The 22,541-nt window shown below is 34.8% G+C and overlaps 1 protein-coding gene across 25 annotated transcripts in view; it reads left to right on the top strand.

The window, feature by feature from the left end:
* Nucleotides 1-22,541, top strand: part of GPHN (gephyrin) — a 269,940-nt gene that overhangs the window by 195,413 nt on the left and 51,986 nt on the right. For 10 of the 25 annotated variants that reach the window (XM_036383547.2, XM_036383538.2, XM_036383545.2 and 7 more), the window contains 2 exons: nucleotides 2,086-2,142; nucleotides 8,166-8,207. The exons of 5 other annotated variants lie outside the window; for them this stretch is intronic. In XM_036383547.2, the coding sequence (XP_036239440.1) occupies nucleotides 2,086-2,142; nucleotides 8,166-8,207 (99 nt within the window). The remainder of the gene's footprint in view (nucleotides 1-2,085; nucleotides 2,143-8,165; nucleotides 8,208-22,541) is intronic. 10 more of the 25 variants (XM_036383546.2, XM_036383539.2, XM_036383563.2 and 7 more) reach the window with 2 other exon arrangements.

Below are 22,541 nucleotides of genomic sequence, written 5' to 3'. Positions count from 1 at the left end.
TGTCATGTATATTAACTGTGCCATGGATGTAAAACAAGACTTAGACTGTCTCCTTGTAATTTATATATGCAAGCATTTAGAACTTCATTGCTCACGGTGTGCACATTGTGTATGTATTTCTACATATATTTTGAAGAAAGACCAGATAATATTAGATATATGCACCTGTAATATCTGAAGTCTCATTTCTAAGTGAATCTTAAACCTCCAGAACAACTTGAGCAGCCGCTATTGGTGAATAATGCAAGAAAAAGTTTTTCCTTTAAGGGCAGTGCATATTGCTGTCACAACTTTTCCTCAAGTTTCTGTGTTGTGTATTACTTTTCTTAATGCCCTAGTTCCATGTCATTATGTGAGATTATAAGTGTTTATTTTTTCCTATTTCTCATTTTCCAAACAAACCTAAATTTATTATTCATTTAAAAGTTTCCAATTGATAAAATGAATTGCAGTTCTTCTAGATTGTCTTATTATTGGGATGGTAGTACCTAACCAGGATGTTGGGGAAAGCATCTTTGCTCTAACTCACAATGTTTTTTGTTCAGATAATGATCTTTTTCCAAATTGAGGTGCTCTTTTTTTTCCTCAATTAGGAAATACAAAGCTGTAGTAATTCAAATTACTAGAAATTTGTAGAAATACAAATTACTGTAGTAATTCAGTTACAACTGCATATATTTTAATTGAATGTGTCTTCTAAAGGAGACATAATTTATTTAAGAATGGCTGTTTCTTTTTGGTCTGTATACTAGTATTGATTGGAGATTTTCTTGAAGTCCCATGATAGCAGTAGTGACAGTGTTTCACTTGAGAGTTCAAACTGGATGCTATTTTAATGCCATAAGACCAGGGAAGGAAAGCAAAAATTAACATAAATGTTTCCAGTGTATTTTGCTAATGGACATACTATCAGAATTAAATACTTAAATTGTTAATATATTGTTTCCTTGAGAATCAAATACAAGTAGAAAAAACAAAACACTCAGTTGACTGTTTTCTGAAGAGGAATTTCTCTGTTTTGCGTGGGTCAGGCAAAACCAAACAGGACAATTTAACTTGTGCCTTGCTAGTGTGCTCCAGAGAGCATAAAGCACAGTTGAATTTCCATGGTTCATTCAATCTTTGGTTTCCTTGCTGAGATTTCTTCAAGCCAGTTACTGAGATTTGAAAAGGTTCACCTCAGTTGTGTGGGATTTTGTTTTAGTTGAGATAATAAGAACTTTCAGTTCAGTCTTGGCTCAGACTAGTAGGTTGTCACAAAAGTAATTTTTATTGTCTTCTTCCTCTCTGCTTCAAATGACTCATATTCACTTTAGTGGTAAAAGAGGTATATTTACCAGATTAAGAAATTCTGAAAATAACTTTTGCTGTAAATGAATGTTTTATTTTGCATGCTTCTAAAAATATGAAGCCTTTTGAGCAGCTACCTCATTTGTTTCTTACATCCTCTGCATCATCTAGGAAAAACCATACATAATAAAGGAAAAGTAATCAGCTAGGAGATGTTGGGGGTCATATACACAGATATTTAAATATTTTAAATAAAAATCTAATATTGGTCTGGCATTAAAATTTTCTGGTTGGGCAGCATAATTTTTAACTGGGAATCATGATAGCAGTGGCTAAAATCTCTAGGCCTGGGTCAATAGGAATCTGTATTGCATTCTGTCAGGTATCAGTCATGATACTTGCAGGCTCCCAGCTATAGCATACTCTGCTCATATAATTTATAGAAGGTATAGGGGGGGGTTTTCTTCAGTTAGAGTTGTAGAATTTCATTATTCTTAATATCCAAATCAGATAAGTAACATGTATTCTTTCAAAAATGTTAGTGAATTCAGCATATAACAAATGTGCCAGATTGGTAATATACTAAGAAAGAAGTGATCAACAAAGCAAGTTTAAAATGCCATGGTAAAGCGTCATTTATTACAGAAATTAGAGTCTGTGTCTTTGTCCTCTAGAGGTGTCTCAGAGAGTCAAATTGATGTCTTGCATGTACTGCTAACTGATTGTGTGGAAATTTTTTTAAGTTCACTTTTTCTTTATTCTTCTGTCTTTTTTACCCATCTTCCTCCATTGTAGCAAATTAGACGGCCGGATGAAAGCAAAGGAGTTGCTAGTAGAGTTGGATCCCTCAAAGTAAATATGTTTCTAACATTTATTTTGCAAGTTTTCTTCTATAGCCTACACTTTTCCTTTTGAAGGGGGAGGTGTGGGGAGGGAGGGAAGGGGCTTTTCCATTTCTCACCATCACATCATTTTTATTTCAGTATTCTTATTGCTGTTGGGTCACATTTTGTTTGTTTCTGTGCTACACATAGAACAACCAATTGAAGGCAGGCTGCCAGTTAGGTAGCTTTGGGTGTCTCTAGAAGTGAGAAATAGTAACAATCTTTTTTAAGTGCCTGTAATTTGGTGATCATGATTAAACCACTTCTCTGATCTGCCTGTTACATAGAGAAGTGATTTACTCATCTTCAAACTACTGCTTCCCATCTTGAAACATAATTAAACTTTTATAGTCTTCACACTTTTTGCATTTAATACTGCAAAAGACCATTTCAAGAGAGTTGAATATTTCAAATATATATATATAGCCTTTAAATTAGAAAAAAAAGTAGATTAAGATCAAATGAAAGATAGTCACAGGAGACTAATAAGAATGGAGCCACTGTTTTGCTGATAGTATCTTCTGCCTTTTAATGTTTGTATAAACAAACAGAAATATTTAGGTTGCTTAACAGAACAGGCAGATATTTAAACTAGTACCCACCATACACAGTGTTGCACCCTGATGAATGATTTTGAACCAAGAGCCTGACCATATGCAGTCTTACCCATTTTGATCTCGAGTTGCCTCTATTTCAGTTATCCTGTTTTTCACTTTTTTCCTACTTTGTTTCCTTTTAGCACTTTCTCAACCCCTAATTATTTATTTTTTATTCTGTATTCTCCTTGCCTTTCCTGTCTTCTTGGTTTATGATCTTTTGTTTTGGTTTTGTATGTAAGTGTATTGCATTTGTTCCAGGACAAGCCATCCTCTCTGTTCTCTAACACTGTTCTACAGCTGCTCTTTGTGAAAATGTTATTTCACTGAGCACAAAGAAGGGGAGGGAAAGGATTAATTATGCACCTCATTCCGGTAATGCCTCCATTTAAATTGATCTTAGCATAGAAAAAGGAGCCAGTTGCTACTTGTTTATACAAGTTCTAGCTAGGGGCATCTTTAGCATTCCTCACTGTCTGTGAGGCTTTATCTTTTCATCTTGTGTTTTGGGAAGATGTTTTAATTACAGTGTAGATGAGAAGAGCAGGGTACGTGAATAAGGCTCTGTTTCAGGGGAAGACATTCAGGACCACTGAATTTACATGGATAAAAATACAAGACAGCCACAATTTCTGTGCTGTTTTTGAAAATTCTGTTCGTGATTGCAGTGACCATGCATTTCGAGGCATCAGTGATCACATACAGATCTTGATGCATAATGCATGCACATATGCAGAAGATGTAGCTCACTTAGATGGTGGGTTTCACCTGCTATTATGAAGACCTGCTGATAGCTCATTTTGGATTAATATTTCTTTGTGATTTAATGCCATGGCTTAAAATATATATGTAGACAGAAAATCTTCGCTATAGAAAATGGGAAATCCTAACTGAGGATCCCAAACATGACAATATTCATTTTACAGGAATAAAAAAAATTAAAATATTATATTTTAATAAAATAAAATATATTTTATTAAATAAAATATTTTTCCATTAAAATTCTTTTTATGTAAATAAATTCTAGAACACAGCCTTACTAATAAATAAGCAAAAATAAAACCCTGGCAATGTAGCAGAGATTCAGTAGCTTTATAGTTCCCTTGATTTTTCTTTTTTTTGCCTGTAGTGAAAAAGAGCCATGTTAAGCAAAGATACCTTGCTTTCAGATACCAAGTTGACTGAGCCTTGGATGTCTGTGTTGTTCAAATCACTTTGATATCTTGAAATGTTTTGGCAGAGGCAGTGAGAAATGCATTATGCTATGGTTTATTAAAAACAAAATACAAAAACAAAGAGCAAAAGAAAAATTAAGTAAAAACAACTGTGACAAGAGAGCAGGTTGCTTTTTCAATTCATTTTCTGATGTTTACATGTAGCTCCATTGAAAGCTGGAGGAGCTCAGAGATCACCCAGAAGGCAATGTCAAAGGATGCTCTCTCCGAGTAAATGTATGATTTCACTCGGTGATCTCATTTTTTAAAAAACCTCTACTGATTGCTAACACCAAATCTGATTGGTTTGTCCTCTCATCCTCATCTTTTTCCTTTCTCTCTCTACTTCTTCCTTTGTGTTTTCTTTCTTTTCTAGCTGGGGTTTCATTTTAATGTATGTGAGAAACCTGACCTGATTGACAGTTTGTTGTAAAGAATATGCTACTGCATTTTAATGAATGCTAATCAAACTGCTTGACTTTACAGAAACTAAAAAAAAAAAAATCCCTTTCCAAAATCGAAGTTGCATACCTAAAAGTTTCCTGAATATTAAACTTAGAATAAAACAGATAGTATTTTTATTCTTTAAATTAAGGCTTTCTGCCAGTGATAGTCTTACCTGAACCAAAAACTGTGGCTGATACAAGGTAACCCAAAAGCATATAGGTTCACATGCACCTCTGTCTTTGCCATTAATCTTTTTGGGTCCCTGTTTTATCTCACAAAATAGGTCAATATTTGGTTGAATGACACCTATGCAAATTTTGTTGCTTGTTTTTTTTAGCAGAATAATGCAAAAAATACAGCAGCATGTTTCTTCTGTGTCACATTTGTTCTTTAATGAAAAAAGTTGAAAAAAAGAATTAGGATCTAGTATATCAGTCATGACACCCTATAAAAGTCACCCAGTTCTCACAGAATTATTTAATAAAGTCAAATCCAATATAACAACACAGACAGCAGTACCTCTTGTTTAGTAGTTCACCTCATAAATTAAGAATAGCTTTTCAGCAATTCTATAGAGAAGTGTCCTTAAGCCATGTATTTTGCATAACATGAAAATTAGGAAAAAGTTTGTAGCAGAGTAAATGTGAAAGTTAATAACACTTTATCCCTTTGCACATCCGTCCACTGAAGGGTCTCTCAGTAATTTCTTTAGATTCGTGTCCTCTATGTCTTCCATACACTATGATTGTTGTCATCCTCAGAACTATCATTCTAATGCATAATCCACTAAGGTTATAGAGTGCAAGATAATTTTTGTAATGAAAATTATTTGATAATTTTTGCCCCTTTTGGATGCTTTTGCATATACAGCTTTGTATCTGACATACAGTTGCTTACTGCTTATTGTCAAGTAGAAATTCTTGAGTTTATAATCTTTTGCAGGTCAAATACAAGGAAATTGAGCTGCAATATTTTGCAGTTTCCTGTAAAATAAAGTTAATTAAAGGATATCTTTATCCTTTATCTGATATCTTTATCCTGGCAAATCTTTTAGGAATCAAGTTTTGGGGGGAAACTGTCATATTTTAGACTTTGTGAAAACTCACAATCAAGACAAAGCAAGTTATATTAAGCTACTTAGTGTTAAATTCCTGATTTAGTACTTAAAAATAAATGTAAAGCCAGAAAAAAGAATGCCATGAAACATGGTACTACAAAAAATATGCTCTAATCATACATTATTTCACAGATTGTCACATGGGGAAAGATTTCAAACTAAAAGCTGTGACTACATTAGCCATGGCAGCATGACAACATGAGTTGTCATGAAATTGTCCTGTTCCTCTGTGCCACTTCATCTGTTATTTCATTACCATATCCTCCATGATGGAAGTCAGTCAATTAGTAGGGAATGTAAGTAAGTAAATAAATAAATATTCCATGTATTCTGCATGTGCCTCTAAGTTTCCTAGAACAAGCAGAACACATTGCTAAAATTTGCTGCTTTGTCACTGCTCCTCTGATTCATGCAGGAATAATGGATGTTTTAGATAAGATCATTTTAAAAGACAATATACAAATGACTGATCAAAGAGAAGAAATAGTGAACAATTGGAGAAAAAAAAAAGACGGATCAGTTAATAGTTAATTTTAAAAATAATTTTCATTTTTTCCATACTGCTTTTGGAAAGGGTTTTAGATGTAGGTTTTTGATACTTCTACAATGTGGCAAAAGTATTGAATGGTATGGGAGGGGGAGCATGTAGTATCTGATGGCCAGCCCCAGAAGTGAAAACAAAATGCTATTGCAAAATACCATTAAGGTGGAACCTTTATTTCAGAATGAATTGCAAAGACATTCTTTCCAGATTGAGTTCAAAGGCCATTGAAAATTTGTGGAGTATAGTTCCAAAGCTTCTGATCATTGTTGTTTCTGTGTATCTAGTTGCTGATATGTAAAAACTCCATGCCATGATGATTCTTGCTAATCATGCATTCTTTGGATCCTCACCTGCAAAACTGAGGCCAGTGTTTTTTTCCATGCTGTTGAAAGACAAACCATGGGAACAATGGCTGGACATTATTTGTGAAAATCTTGGTTAGAGCTTCATGCAAAAGTCTTAGGTGAATAGCTGCACCCCTGTTCTGAGCAAAAGCACACCTTACCTTTCTTAGAAAGATTTTAAAGCTGTATTTCTAGAAACATTTTTTGCTGTGTCAGAAGATCTTTCATTTTTCTTGTTTTTCTCTAATTATAAAATAGACTGTTTAAGAATAACAGTTGATTTCTTAAAACTGTGTTTTTCAGTCATGCTGTTTGTTGAAGGAATTTTCTATTTTTTTCTTAATTCTTCTGCAACTCATCTCAGTTTAAGAAAACATTTTATCAGTTGAAGAAAATTCTGAGTGTGTGGGATTCAAATTTCCTTAGCAATGTTATCTAGAAGAGCAAATGAAATACAGAATGCCAGAAAGGAGCAAAAATATTTTTGGAGTATTAAAACTTTTTGAGGAAGAAAAAACAAGTTGTGTATTTAATGGAAACACAAATTAGCATAGACCAATGTGACTGTAGAAATTTCCTGGAAGTAATATTTTCTATTTCAGTGAAAAAATATGAAATACACTTCTGAAACTGAAAAATATTCTTGAGAAATTTCTGTGAATACTATGTCCTCTGCTCAGTCCATCATATACCTAAGTCAGCAAGTGGTCACTAATAACCTGTGTGGAAATCCTTGCTGGATTCATCTTTACCACAAATGTAACCAAACTGCTGTACAATTTGTTAAGTCTAAGGAAGTTTTGCTAACGCTTCTGATAATTTATTTTTTTTACCCTTATAAAAAAATCAAGACATGATTTTTAGTACATTTATAAAAACCATTTTTTTTACATTTTGTTTATTAGGCTGCTTTTACCCCTACTTCAGACAGTGAAACAGGAAATATTTTCACCTAAAGAAAGGATTTTCCTATAAATTACTAGCGAGTCTTTTTTTAATACTCGAGTTATGTCTGAGTGATTACTAGTTTGGAATAATGGGTATCTTGCATAAACAAAATGTGTCTTAAGCAATCAATAAAACTAAAGACTACCAATTAACTTGTGTTAACTTGCACTGAAAGCTCTTGACAGTGGACAGAGTCCCTCAAGAATCACACACATGACATTGCTTAGGGGCCTAATCTGCAGATTTCTACTGACCTATATCTGGCCATTAGTCATTGAACTTTGCGAGTTATTCTGGTTTTTAGGGCAGTGAGATTGAAGAAAAACCTCCTTGTCATAATGCTGGTTCTTGGTATGTCAACACATAAAGATATTCACAGCCTCTTATGGGTTTTCACCCATAAGATTGTGTCCTTTGTAGAGTTAGAATAAGACTAATACTTTTAAATGAAACGGATCAGTAAAGTTTTGTCCTAGAATACCTTATTGTCCTAAATATAGTGTTGTCAGATCTCTAGAGGACCAAGAATTTATATTTGTCTTCAGATTCATCTTTAGCTTTAATTATTTTCAAATAGAGTACTTTTTTTTCCCCTTTTAAAGAAGCTTCCACCTTAAAAGGCATAAATTTGAAGTTTCTGAAATAGCTGGTCATGGAAACTTTATGAACCCCCTGCCACTATCTCAGTGCTGGAACCACCTATACAGAAAACCTTCTGAGACCCTTACTGTGCCACCATTTCTTTTTTAACAATGTTTTCTTTTCCCCACTGCACAACCAGGCTCGACTCCCTTCGTGCTCATCCACCTATAGTGTTTCTGAGGTATACTTTGCACGTGTTCTCTCACACAGTCGACCTGCTCACCCATCACACTTTTTTGATTTTATTTACTTTTTTCTTTTTTTTTTTGCATTGCACTGTGCACAAGTGGGGAAAAATCAGCTGGGGGGGGCAGATTTTGCATGATCAATCTGCAACCATGTTAAGCGTGGTTTTAAAATCACTGTACCAGTCTGAGACCACCATGATGTATAGTCCAGTAGCTAGGCAACTACTACATAGCATATGAGCATAAATGATATTATAAAAACATCCTTAGTTATCTCTTGCATTAAGTAAAAACAACAAATTTACAGATGCCGAGGCTGTAAAATGCTTCACTTTTTAGTCTGACCCATTTTCGGACAGTGAAACTGGAAGGACTCTGTAAAGATGGCCATCAGGTTATGATTGCTAATTACCTGAATAGATATAGGTGGGTTTATGATACCATAAATTCATTATTAATTTCCAATGCTCTGGCTCGAGTCACTACCTGACAAAATGCATGTACCATTTTAAATACTTTTGTATCAGCTTCATGATGGTCTTCTATAATGAGGTATAGTACCATCTTAACAAGAATCAAAAATGAAAATGCTTTCAGTTGTAATTAGAATAGGAAAGAAAGAAGGAATACATTAAGATAAACTAGAATTCACAACATCATGGGATAAAACAAAGTTTATAAAATACTGTAAAATTAATTCCATGGCCTGCTGTTTAAAGATTAGGTTTCAGCATATTATTATAGTTGATAAATGGATGAGTATCAAAAAGATGGACTTAAGGCTTCCTGCTATACTGAATCAGTCTTCAGCACGTATAGTTACTTATTCTGTATTTTAAAAGAATCGTTTAAAGGTGAGAAGATCCCTTAAGATCTTAGTAAGATCCCTTAAGATCTTAATAAGAAATTAACAGTTTGCTCTACCTTGCATTATGGGCCAGGTTCTAGACCTGATCTGGATGTTATATTCATGAGCAATATAAAAAATGCAAACATAAAGAGCTCACCTACTCAATCACCTTGTCCCTAAGCAGAAAGACCCCTACCTTGCTGATTGTGTGTGTAATTTGTTCTCAAAAGTTTCAGCTTCTCAAATAATCATTCCTTCCACTTCCTTATCCTTAGTACTAAAAGGTTTTCATCGTTTCAGTCTATGAATAGGCAAAAGATATAATAGAACAGTTCTTAAGAAGAAAGATGCTTACCAGTTTTTCTGTCAGATCTGTCTGACTCTACTGGGAGACGAGTAGTTTTAAAAATAATCAGGTACATGTTCTTAAAAGCACCTAATATGTATTCTGCAGTTCATTGTGCCTCACCACTGTACTATATGAAAGCCTTACTGGTTTTATCATGATTATCATCAAAACGCCAATATGGAATAAATAAGTTATATTAGACTCACGTGCGTACAAAGCCACTTTTTTCTAAGCTAACACCAGAACAAGCAAATAAGTTTAGTGCTTATGGGTGCAAGACAGAAGCCATCCTCACTCCGTTCTTCTGATTTTCTAAATGAAATTAAGAAAAAGGAGTGGATCAACAGGCATTTCATAGTTCATGTCAGCAAAAGTGATGAACATGCTCTTACACATGATGGAGTCAATAAGTCACTTTGTCCTAAGGCGACTTTATGATGCTGAATTGTATCCCCATTCATCTGTTTAGCCCAAAAGTAAGTGTTGCACTTTTAAGGCTGGTTCCTACAGTGAAGTGAGGGGGAGAAGAAGAGCACAGTTTTTTCTCCCAAATGGATGAGGGGAAGGGCCACTGAATTTTGCCCTTTAGGAGACATCCCTTTGAAGTTCCTTTCCAAATTTGTCCTGAACCAGGACACACTTTTAGGGAAATTAGAGTCCTCTTGCTTTGCCTGGAACTTCAGCCATTTGTCCATCACTTTATGGGGGGATCACTGTCTTCAGAAGTACAAACCAACATATTGCAGCTGGTGACTGGTCAGCATATATGGATCTCCTGCTTGATCAGATTCCAAAAACTTTTTTGCCTTCTCCAAAACTATCACTGCCTTGCAATTTGTGCTCAAGAATCTGCTATCTGGAGAATCAAAGTGGCACTGCAAGACTGTGCAAGCACTTCATCCATTAGACTCTGTCCAAAGGCAAGATATTCATATCTAAACTACAAATAGCCTGGCTGTCTGCTGAACCAGATCTTGTGATGCAGTAGCTGATTGGAATTTCATGCTCACAAAACACACAGTACAAGATATAAAAAGCACAAGGTATAAAAAGTATGGATACATTATTCTCTGGTGGCAGACTACCACCCTGTGTGTTTTTCAGCAGAACTTGCAAACCGCTAACCAGAGCCAAAGCTATAAACCAATTGAAACTAAAGATGTCTGTGGCAGTTGTAATTATTTGAAGAGGCAGGAAGGAATTGGAGGTTCTCTGGGGTCCATAAAGGATTTGTAGTCTAGTTTCTATCTTTAACAGGCTCTTCATTCAAAAATACAGCTTCATATCAGGATGCACGTCAAACAATGTTCAACATCATCCTCTATTATTTTGGAAAATGGGAAAGGATGCTATGAGTAAACATCTTGACTTCTAAATTATAAGATAGAAAATCTCCCAAATTGAAGTATTGTTAAATCAACTCCCGAAGCCTGTCAGTAATTTCGATCACGGGAAGAAAATTAGTAATGGTGTATTACATGATGTCTCATAACCTGGGGGAAAAAAGAACCACGCTTCTGATAGGATCTCAAGGGTTTTTTTTGTGTCCACACTTATTTCTGTGGTTCTTATTCCAAAAAAAATTTTCTTAATTTAATTCTTAAAGCACCAAGTTAAGAGCTTCTTAATTTTCTGCATCTGAGTCATCATCAGATAGCTTTGGACCTTCAGAGGATACCTGGAACAAAATGGCAAGAGAAATGGAATCAGTGCTGAGATTTCAGGTGAAGCTGCCTTCTGACAAAGGTACAATGAAAGATGAAAGAGATAACCTCATATAAATGATTTCTGAAATCTCATTTCAGAAAATAGATGTATTAGGTTAATTGTAAAATTTCATCGTGATTTTAATTGTTGAGAAAAGGTCTGGAATTGGATTAACTGGCACTTGTAGAGCTCAGATTGTAAAAAAGGAAAGTCAATCTATTATCAATGATTTCCTGTCACATAGAAGGTCTTTGAATGAAGAAATAAAAGATCTTCCAGCAGAAGCCAAACAGGACCTGTGTATTCTGCATTGTGAAGTATTTGAGGTAGAATTTGCTGCCTGTTTTGTTCATAGAAAACATCCTTGTAGAGGCTATTTTGCATCTCAGAGTCCAATAATTAGAAAAAGCTTCTTTTCATCTGTTCTTTTTTATTGTCACCAGTAGCATGAATGGAACTCCAAATGTGGTCAACTGATGCCTATTTGAGAGTGATGGACAGAAAGATTTTAGAAACTTCTACTTACTTTTATGTACAGAGAGGTTTGTAGAGTTGCAGACATTATGGTATAGGAGTATGATACACGCTCTTAGGCCTAGTCAGCCCCTTTACAATTCCACATGTCTGTAATGAGGTCTTGGTTTTGGTACAATTCAGTGAAATTGAAGTGAGCTTTTTTAAAAAGAGATTTCCTTCTGTCAAGAGAAGTAAGGCTTTAATTCTGTAAAATGGAATGATGATAAAATATAAGTTTGTATTCTCTTTAAATTTCAATGTGTGTAATGGAATTTTTCATCCTTGATGAAAACCAGTTAGCTTCATGCCTGTAATTTTTGTGAATGTTAGCAGGACTACTTAAATGGTTTATCTAAGAGTTAAATTATTAAGTAGGACTTATGATGACTTAACAGATGCACAGTATGGTATGTGTAGTATAGATATGTAATTTACTTATTATTCAGTTGTCACAAAACATAGTTTATTTTTAAATAGTAGTAGTTCACTTAAGATATTAAATCAAATCAGCTTCACTTAAATTTTTAGAACTACTCTGACATCAGCATGAATCTCAAAAATATTCACAATCTAAATTGGACAGACTATTCAATAAAGGCCCATAGTCTCCTAATTTATAAAATTACATTTAGTTAGTGTTATGCAGTGGCACCATTTTTTATTCTCATTTGTATCTCAAACTTTCTATTAGCAGCATCAGTTTCTCTCTCCCTCTCTCTCCCTGTCCTCTGGCTTTTGCATGCGCTGTGTGTTTGGCTAAAAGCGTAATGAAGGAAACCTCTTGATCTGCTTGTTGGAAGGATAGTGGCAACAAAATGTTTATTGCAGTGCTACTCCCGTCTTTCCAAATAATAAAGTCTTTCAAAGAGGAAGACACTCAGGTCCATAGCTTCTCACGCATTTTGTTTAGCCTTATTGAGTGCTTAGAACATGCTGTCTTTTATTGTGAAAGATCTGCAAAATACTGTGTTAGTTCTCTCTCCCTCAAAGAATATTATTTCTATAAAGATAGGTTTGAAAAATGTATTGGCTGCATACTGAGGGGATTTAATTGTGTAATTATCATTGTTAATTACACAGCAGAGACCTGTATTATCTCATTGAGGGTCACCAGTACAGGGAATTAAGGAGCAGTATTCAGAGAACAAGAGGAAATACTATTTTCTGCAATAGGTAGTTGACTCCAGAAAACCATTCCGAGACCGCATGAAGATCTTTAAGTGCTGTAAATTAAAGTATTTTATATAGTGTACATTGCAAAATGTTGTAAATAACTGAATCTTGTTTTTCAGAATTAAAGCCAGGTAAGGAATTGGTTCTCCTTCTGCTTAGACTAGTTTGACTAGAAGGCAGTGCTGAATGAACAGGAGGTCATTTAGGAGATGTTTACCACAAGCATAGAACCTGAATTCAGTTTTAGGTATAGGATGCTAAGTTCCCTGTTGATATCTGTTGTAAATTTGTTCTACATAGCCCAAATTGAGTAAATGTAAGCAGGTCCCCTGTTCTTTTCTCTGATTTTATGTAGAAGTTCAGCAGATAGAGAACTTGGTTCATTACCTCTGACATACAAAAATATACTGAGGCATTAAACAGAAATTTCTGCATTAAATTCAGATTCCCTATCTTGTTGCCTTAGGAATGCCATATACTTTATAGAGATGCTCTTTCCAATTTGAAATAATGTTTTTCCAAGAAATAAATGAACACAATAGAGCCAGTAACAATCCCATAATCATTTGGGGGTTTTCCAAATATGTTGGCACTATCTCCTCCTGGCTTTCTGTGGTTTTGATTTTTTTTTTTTTAGCTGCAAATAGAACAATGAGTTTTTAAGTAAAATTAGAATTTATAGGTATTTCTCTTTTGAACATGAGCAAGAACTCAGAGCTTTCTATTTGGCAATTGCCATTTAAAGGATTGCATTTTGATTTGCTAGCAGTGCCACCTTATTCTATGCTTAAGAAAAATTAATTCAAATTCTTACTTTTAGAGAAACACAGTTTCCTCAATGCACATTAAAATGCAAAAATATATGAAAAAGGCGATCTTCCTTATTCATAGAAAATAGTTTTGCTAGTGCTGTCTTCATTCATGATATTAGGATTAGTTTAGGATTAAGATTATGAACATCTTCTCTAGTGTTCTCTTTATCATATAAGAATAGAGTATGGCAAAATTTCAAACTTACATCAGGAAGGACAGTGTGTTATTGCAATAATCTGATCAAAACATACATTAATAACTTTGATTAATGACATCAGATTTTTTTTTAATTCTTTAACCAATGTTGTTATATTTGTGCTTTAAATGCTATTTATCTTTACTCAGCCATTGCTGAATCTCAAATTAGATCCATTATTAGTTCATACATTCAAAATACAAGCAAAATATTACTTAAGCCTACACCTTCTCTGTGCATGGTACTTAGCTTTTGACTTCTGCCAAATAAAGTTATCCCTTCATATTAACATTTGCACTTTCATTCAGTACTAATAAGTTCAGTTCAAGCACTAAGTTAATTTACAAAAAAACTATTTAACTTTTGGGAGAGTGGTAAAAGATAGGGTTTTGAACAGCATCTCATTTAATGTTGCAGATTTTGACTTAAACCTTATCTATTCAACCTAACAAAATTGTAATACTTTTTGTTGATTTTTGTTATGGTGAAATGCTTTCCAGATCTGCATTTATCAGCTCTGATAGAAAAAGGGCAAATAAATAATTTCTGTCCTTCCCCATCTGGAATTTAAAATTCCCTACTTTTTGTTTCAAGACAAATCTTCACATTTCAATTTTTAATTCTTATTCTCCCTTGTTTCTTGTACCGCAAAACAGGAAGACATTTCACCTTGCCTTATGGTAGTGATGTGCAATGCCTTATGAAACAAATTAGATCAAGCCAAAGAGCTATCAATGTCATTTTCATTTTGTTTGATTATACAGGCTCCTTCACATTTTCTGAAGGTAGTCTTGCCATTATTTCACTGTAAATATGTCCATTTAAGCCAAAGGGGTTTTTATCCATTTTCTTATGCTATACCATACCTTTGACTGTATGGCAATAAAATTGCCTTAATTAGATATAACTGTGAGGGTTTTTTTCTAGAGAACCACTGTTTTCTTTTTAAATCCAGTATTGTGCTGCTCACCAGCATACAGTGTTTAGAATTTATTTGCTTACTACTTAAATCAACTTGTTTGAGAAGCCAGACATTATTTTGCATTGTGTTTCACTAGTAATAACACTTAGTGCAACTGTTCTCTAGCTCCAGCTCCCAAAGCAATCTAACTCTGAAGAGTCAGCTTCAGTAATTGAATCTTTAAAAAAATTAGTCTAAAGTCTGAAATAGCAATGAATTAAAGTAGAGGAAAGCTTCTACTGCTGTTAAAGCTTCTGGAGAAATCGCTGATGTAAAATGCCACGCATGTGATTTAATTTACATCTTTCTCTAGTGGCCAGTCCATTTAAATGCATGGAAATCAAGTTAGATATTCACAGCAGTGTCAGTAATGCACAGCTCAAATGTCAGTGGGTTCCTATGAGCGCTCCCTCAATTATCTTCCTGGTTTTCCCCTTTTTCAAATGCTGCTTTTAACATGGAAATGTTTTTGCTAAGCATTCTTGCCATAAAGTTGGGGTTTTTTTAAGAACTGGAGGGCAGAATGAATGTCCTTATTCACAGTATTTTCTATTACTTATTCACAGTATTTTCTATTTCCCTTTGTCATCTTTGAGTTTCCAAAATTCAGTGCTGCTACAAGCCCAGCCCAATTATTATTGTGTTCTCAGGTGCATATCTGCTGTGGAGAGCATGATTGCTGTTATGCTGGACCTTGCAATCCAGACTGCCAAATTCAAGACAACACTAAAGGAATCTTATCCTGTTGAGCCTTTGAGGCTCAAAGCAAAATCAGAAATGCAAATCCCCTTTCTGCTTTTGCATTTCTGGTTACTTTCAAAAATAATTTCTGACTTGGGTTTCATAATAGTTTTTAGTGCAAGATTTGTTCAGTTCTAGCCTCTCTTTTCTGTAGTTTATGAATACTCTGAATTCTTCATGTTATTCATCCATGACTATTCTGATTTCACTTTAAGGATTCTCCTCAGAGGAATATAGTCTGTATTTCTGTCTCAGCTCAAAGGCAGAAATCTACCTCTTCATACAGCAAGTTCCCTGTCTGATATTTACTATTCAGATGGATAAATGAAATGAAGATTTATTTTTCTTGCAGCTATTGTTCCCTAGTTTGAATCTTAAACTTTAAAGAGCTTTATTTAAAAATAAATATTTATATATAAATATAAATATATATTTATATTGATATATTTTAAAATAAATATTTATTTATTTATTTAAAGTGTACAAGTCTGAGGTTTTGACTGAATATTGTATACATGGGAGACTATAATATACACCAGATATAAGATTATTGTTACCCTGGGTTTACTAGTTTTGGCTCTTGTCCTTGAATGCCTTCAAATTTAATCTTCCTAGCTCAAATAAAAATATTAACTAAAATCAACTTCTTTGAAGTTATGCTAGTACAGAAGTTATGATTATACTACATGGGGAAACATGTTTTGTTCCTGCTCATATAGTTAAAAAAGTAGTCCAACCATTCACTTTAGAATGATAATAACTATAAAAATCTCCAACCAAAATTTCTGGTAAACACCAACAAGAAAAAGATGAAAATTAACTTTAAAGATGCTTTAAAAAACATAAGAAATTGGGTGGTGGCTTTTGCTGACTCTTTGGGCACTGCTCATTTGATTGGTGGCTTTTGAAGCCACAAAGTCACAGAACGGAGTTTAGAAGTTTTGATCGCTTTGTTCCTGTTTACATGTGTTCATGGTCCTTTAACATAGGAATACAAGGAATGTTACCAGTGTGGTCAGCCTTCAGAAAGACCAGATTGTAAGCATGAAATGGGTATTTTAGGCTTGTTAGCCTACAAGTTTGAGTCACACTTCAGTGGGGAGATGCTTTCTTGCTCCACAGACCTTGGATCAAAGGGATGGAGTCATTAGGCCTAGAAGCAGATAGAAGAAGAAGCAGTAATGCTAAAAATTCCAAACATGCTTCTGTCAATTCCTCACCAACATTTATTCAGATATTGACAATAACTAGATATTAAGAAAACAGAATTGTATTTCCCAGCAGTAGCAGGTGTGGTGAATGGCAACTCCGTCTCTCCTCCTTCTGGAGCAGGAAGGCCTGAAAGGGTGCCAAGGAAGCCTCTGTCACACTTTCTGCCTCCACATTAGTGCTGACTTAATTTTTCTTGCTGGAAAAACATCTTGCAGCACTTTCAGGAGTATTCATTTTTTGTGTGTCCTTCTTGAGACACATATTATTTGATTTTCGTGTCATGCCACACTGGCAGTCTGCACTCCCAGACTGCCAATTGTATCCTGGGCTGAATCCAAGGAAGTGTGGGCAGCAGGGTGAGGAGCGGGATTCTGCACCTCTGCTCTGCTCTGGTGGGATCCCATGTGCTCTGGGATCCCAGCACAGGAAGGACGTGGATCTGTTGGGAGTGGGTCCAGAGGAGGGCCATGAGGTGATTCCATGGTTGGAGCATCTGTCCTGTGAAGACAGGCTAAAAGAGCTGGGACTGTTCAGCCTGGAGAGCAGAAGGCTCCAGAAAGACCTTTGTAGCCTTTCAGTACCTAAGGAGACCACAAGAGAGCTGAAAAGAGATTTTTTAACAATGGCATATTTCCCTCATACAATGAGAGAAAATGGCTTTAAGCTGAAAGAGGGTAGGTTCACATGAGATGTTAAGGGTAGTGAGGCACTGGAACAGGTTGTCCAGAGAAGTTGTGGTTGCCCCATCCCTGCAAGTGTGCAAAGTAGGACAGGGTTCTGGGCAACCTGGTCTACTGGAAGGTGTCCCTGCCCTTGGCAGGGGGTTGGAACTGGACTACCTTTGAGGTCCTTTCCAGTGCAAACCATTCTGTGATTCTATACTGGACATTCCAAATGCAGTTGAAATAAATGGCAACTGAGGATCTAATCTCTGCAATTCTACTGTAGGCATGTTAGGTTAAATTTACGCTAGATGTCTCTGGGTCTCAGTTTCCCATTTCTAAAATCAACTCATCCCCCTGCTTCACAAAGATTGTGCAAGAATAAATTCCTTTGTGCATATTATAAGGTTTTGTTTAGTAGAACCAAGCCAAACAGAGAAATCTATACAGAATTAAATAATTACCCATTTAGCAGACAGTTTGAATAATGTTTAGTAAGTAAAACATGAAACTAATCTTTGAGCAGGGAGATTAAAATAAAGTAGCCTTGTCTTATGCAGAAACCCTGCTGAAAATAATTATGATGAAATTACGATGCCTTCTTGTCAAAGGAAAAATGAGTTGCCCACATAACATTGATCTGCCCTAAATGTTTCACTTAAACTTGCCAATTTTATTTTACTACATTTGAATAAAGAATTTATTTTAAAATTTTATTTTAAGGTTCATGCAATTCAATAAGAGTAGTTCCCATTTTTTTCAGTAATGTTGATATTTCACTATTTAATGCTGCATTGAAATTGGCTGTTGTTGGGTAAATAAATAAAAATGTGAAAATAATTGAAATTTCATTGAAAAGCAAAATACTTGTAATAGAAACGAAGCTTTTTTAAATGTCAACTATACTAGGCAAGGGTGAGAGAGTAATTTATGGTGTGCTTGAGGAAAAGAATTTCCATATATCACTCATGTATCTGATTGAAAACAGCTTAAAAAGTTGGTTAATCTGGGACAAGGAGTTCAAGCTGGTCAGATAGGATATAACTCAGACATCCAATGCATACTCATAAGGCAAAGTTATTTGTCATTCAAATTGCCAGGATGTGAAATTATATGAGAATAGGCAAGTAAATACCATTTCGATGGCAAACAACAAGGATAACAGGATTATTTTTGCCCTTGAACCTCTTAGGAAATACATCTTATTCTCTCTGCCTTTGCTTACACTATCTACTTCTCAAACTGGAGACTATTTCCAGGGCATTTGGAGAATGTTCAAGATTTTCATTCAAAAAAATAAAAGATTTTGTTCACAATTAGTAAGACAAGTAGTAGAATGTTTCATTTTTTCAAGTGCAGCATTTCTAGAGATTTTTTGTGTCTTACAAATCCTGCCTGAATTTTGATGGCACAGGTTAGAAATAGATGGTGGAGTTTGTGAACAAATTTAGCAATGTGTATGACTTGAATTAATATGGGCTTTAACTTATACAAGATACCTGATCTCTTCATATTTAGGTATTATAATTAATGCAGCTTCTGGGAACAAAAAGCAGTGTGATCTTGAACAAGTTCTGAACCACCCCTAAAATATCACTGAAATGTGCCATCTTTCCAGTGTTACTCATACAGCATTATCTGTATGCTGTCCCCCCTCCTAAGAACACAAAATGCAGCTCATATATTTTTTTCATACTAAGGTAAACATTTCATTAAAACTGCTCTGAAGAAATCCCTCTTTGCTTTTTTTAGTTCTCGACTATGAAGCCTATATTGCCAGTTTGTAGCAGCCAGCTGGCTTTCCTGTTAGCTTACTGTGGTTTGCTATTTTGTCTCCTTTTTTTGCTGTATATATCACAATTCTTCCTGTCTTCTCATTGTGAGGTGTTCAGCTTGCAATTTTAGTTGGCATGTAAGATTTCTCTGAATCTTCTTCTAGGATAAATAAATGCGTTGATTTTGCCTCTCCAGGACAATGTCAATTTCTGTTGAGAGGTGACTAATCTAAGAAAACTGCTCTTTGCCTTTTCAATCCATATTGTTTGAAATATTGGATAATACCTTTTTTTTGAACACTGCTCCTGTAAAAGGAACCACTTCAACCCTTATGTTTCTAAGTGTATTCATCAATCCCCTTCCACTGTCCTGTTTGAATAGTAGTTAGGATGAGCCCTAATCTGACCATAGAATTCCATATGTGTGCTCATAGTCTACTGGGAAACAATTATCAAATTCAATAAATCTGTATGTAAAGTGTAGGTGATTAAAAAAAGGCTCAGAAAAGAGAACTCAGTAATGTATAGATGAAGACAGTGACATATTCAAGATTTAAAATTGACTTTCGTTCAGTGTCCATCTACCAAACATAACACTTAGTAAGTTGTAAAAATCTGCTCCTAAAATTATTTTGGCTTCAAATAATTTTCTGTTTATTTCTTCACACTCCAAATGAATGATTTCTTGTGTGGAATACCACATTATTTAATATTCATATTTAAGTTTCGGTGAATTGAATCCCACCATCACTAGTGCTTGTTTTAAAAATTGTGTTAATGAGTAATGTCTGCTGCTGTCAAATTCCTTGTGCTCATTTTTCTTTCCATCTCAAAAGTAGTCTCAGTATAATAGGAAAAAATTATTCTGTTGTTTTGAACTGAGTTTAGCTCTAATTCAGATGGCCATAAAGCATTCTCTTCAGACCTTGTGTGTTCAGTTCAGTGTAAAAGCATGGTTTGAATAAGAATTGATTCCTGAAATTGGAAGATTGCATGTTGTAATAGGATTTTTTTAAACCTCACATACCTTATTGAATGTTTTGTGAAGTACACAATTCCAGATGCACTCTTTTTTTGGAACTAGATATCTTTAAGGTCCCTTCCAACCCAAGGCATTCTTGTGAATATTTTTTTTACAACTTCATTTTTACAACTTCCATATTAATTAAATCAAAGCTATTCTCTCTGTTCTTCAGAGAAGAGATAATCATTAATAATAATTAATAGATTAATCCTGTTAAATCAGGGTAGATTTAACACAGTGAAATCAAAAATTATTTCATTGGGTTTTTTATTTTCTCCTAGTTTAACCTTATGGATATTGCTTAGAATAACATGCCAAAATCAGTTTGTCTAAGTATTATCAGAGCAGCTTCAGACATTGTTATTCATGGTTTAGTTTATTTTTTCTGTTTATTTTGAGACAGTGAATAATGTATGTTGCACTCTTAGAGGATAGAAGGTATTTTAGGCAGAAGACACTGTGCAAACCCCTACAGTTATAAATCAGATCACATGTGATTTGAAATCTGTTTAAAGCAGGCAAATATTTCAGAGACCATTCAAATGGCACGTGCACAGTGTCTATGGTACAGAACTTGGGTCATGAAATACTAAATCACATGCAGAACAAAAGCAGCAGCAGCAGCAAACTTTCCCACATCCCAGCAGATACATTGTCTTCATGAAGCTGCTGAAGTTTTAAGGAAAGGCTGCATGAGTTATGCACTTTCTCGCCAGCAGAAAGTGCAGTAGGTGCAATACCTCATGTTCAGGCCTGCCTGGTGTTTGGGAGAGTGAGAATGCAGTTCTGAAATTGTAAACAGCTGCTGTGCTTTGCTTCCCCTGCTTCCTTCATTACAGCTTGGCAAACTCATTCCCGCTGCTGTACCTTAGTCCTCTGTGTCTGCCTATGTCTGGGTTTCTGCTGGTGGTTCCACCTTCTGCATGCTTTCCTCAGAGTGGAGCTTCCCCATAAGTGCTAAAGGTTATGGGCCAGCCTCCTGCAGGCTCTGTATTCCTGAGAAATGGGCTCTTGCTGTTGGTGGTAACTCATGTTTTGATGTCGTTGTTCTGAATTGTTCTTCATGTTGTAGTATTGAGTTCAAATGTACTCCTGTAAGAGTTAGCTTTTCATATTGGGCTGGAAACTCTTCACCTTTGTCTAGCAATTTGTTTTATTATAACCGATGGCTTTTAATTGTACCTCCCATAATGAAGAGCTGACTTAATACTCTGTGCTAATCTTGTTATGACTTTAAAAAGGTAAGTAATTTCTCTAACAATTCCTAACAGTCATGGTGTAGAGTGTTAAAGGGTTTCTCAGTTTTCTTTTTTCATTATTTTTCACATGAATTTTTCACTCGTAGCATGAACTTTTCTTTGTGTCTTTTTCTATTTTTCTTGAAAAAAAAATTTTAGACTGATTTTTATTTGCAGCAAAACATATTATGTAAATTTAAATTAATCCAATTTAGTACAGCCACTGTTTTGGTTTTTTTTTTCAGACCAATCATGACCAATAGATAAAAGTTGTCAGCAGGACTCTTTATTTTTACCATTCCCTTTATTTATTTTTGAGTACTGTATTTCACATTCTATTTACTACTTCAGCTTATGGGAGAAAGCTTACTCTGCATTCCAACATGATGAAGTTACATTTTCAAGAACATAAAATCCAATTTGTTTAAAATACAGAGTAATGTGAACTGAATGCTTTGGGTTTGGTTACATTCTGTCTGAACTATGCAAGGGAATGGTACTGGCTGGTAGCCCAATGTATCTTCTGCGAAGATAGATTGTGAGCCAAGAGGCTGTAGAATGGACAAACAATAAGTCTATACTTTCCCTGTGAAAGAAAAGACAGCCATAGGTTGTAATTTGTGTAACTACCTGTGAATGAGAAGAATTACAGTAAATTCTCCTTATAATAATTCTCCCTAGCCAGTCATGGTACTATATGCAATGTAGCACAGTTTCCTCAGTTAACAATAGCTGTGAAAAGAATACAGATTTTTTGTAAATGTCACAAATAACAAAGTAGTAAAACATACAAATAATTAATATTTTAAAAGGCACTTAAAGCACATGACCCCGTTTATAAAAAGCTCCATTGCTGCCAAAACTGTATGTGTTAGGGAACTGGTGGGTTTTATTAAAAATCATTTTACTGGAGTTTTGATTAAAAATAACATTTAGGATAAGAATGTGCAATTCATATTAAACAGAAGTATTATGTAATAACTAATTTTGATGTCAGTTATGTTAAAACATGGTTTGTATTCTGCAGCTGTGAGCATAGGTTGGGAAACGATCAAGTCTAGCTGATCAAGCCTTTTATTTTATTATCATGGATTCCTCTTCCACAGCTGC

Source organism: Molothrus ater, chromosome 6, assembly GCF_012460135.2.
Source record: "Molothrus ater isolate BHLD 08-10-18 breed brown headed cowbird chromosome 6, BPBGC_Mater_1.1, whole genome shotgun sequence".
Classification (NCBI taxonomy): Eukaryota; Metazoa; Chordata; class Aves; order Passeriformes; family Icteridae; genus Molothrus; species Molothrus ater.
The sequence above is the reverse complement of the archived record's forward strand: the minus strand, read 5'-3'. Positions and strand labels throughout refer to the sequence as shown.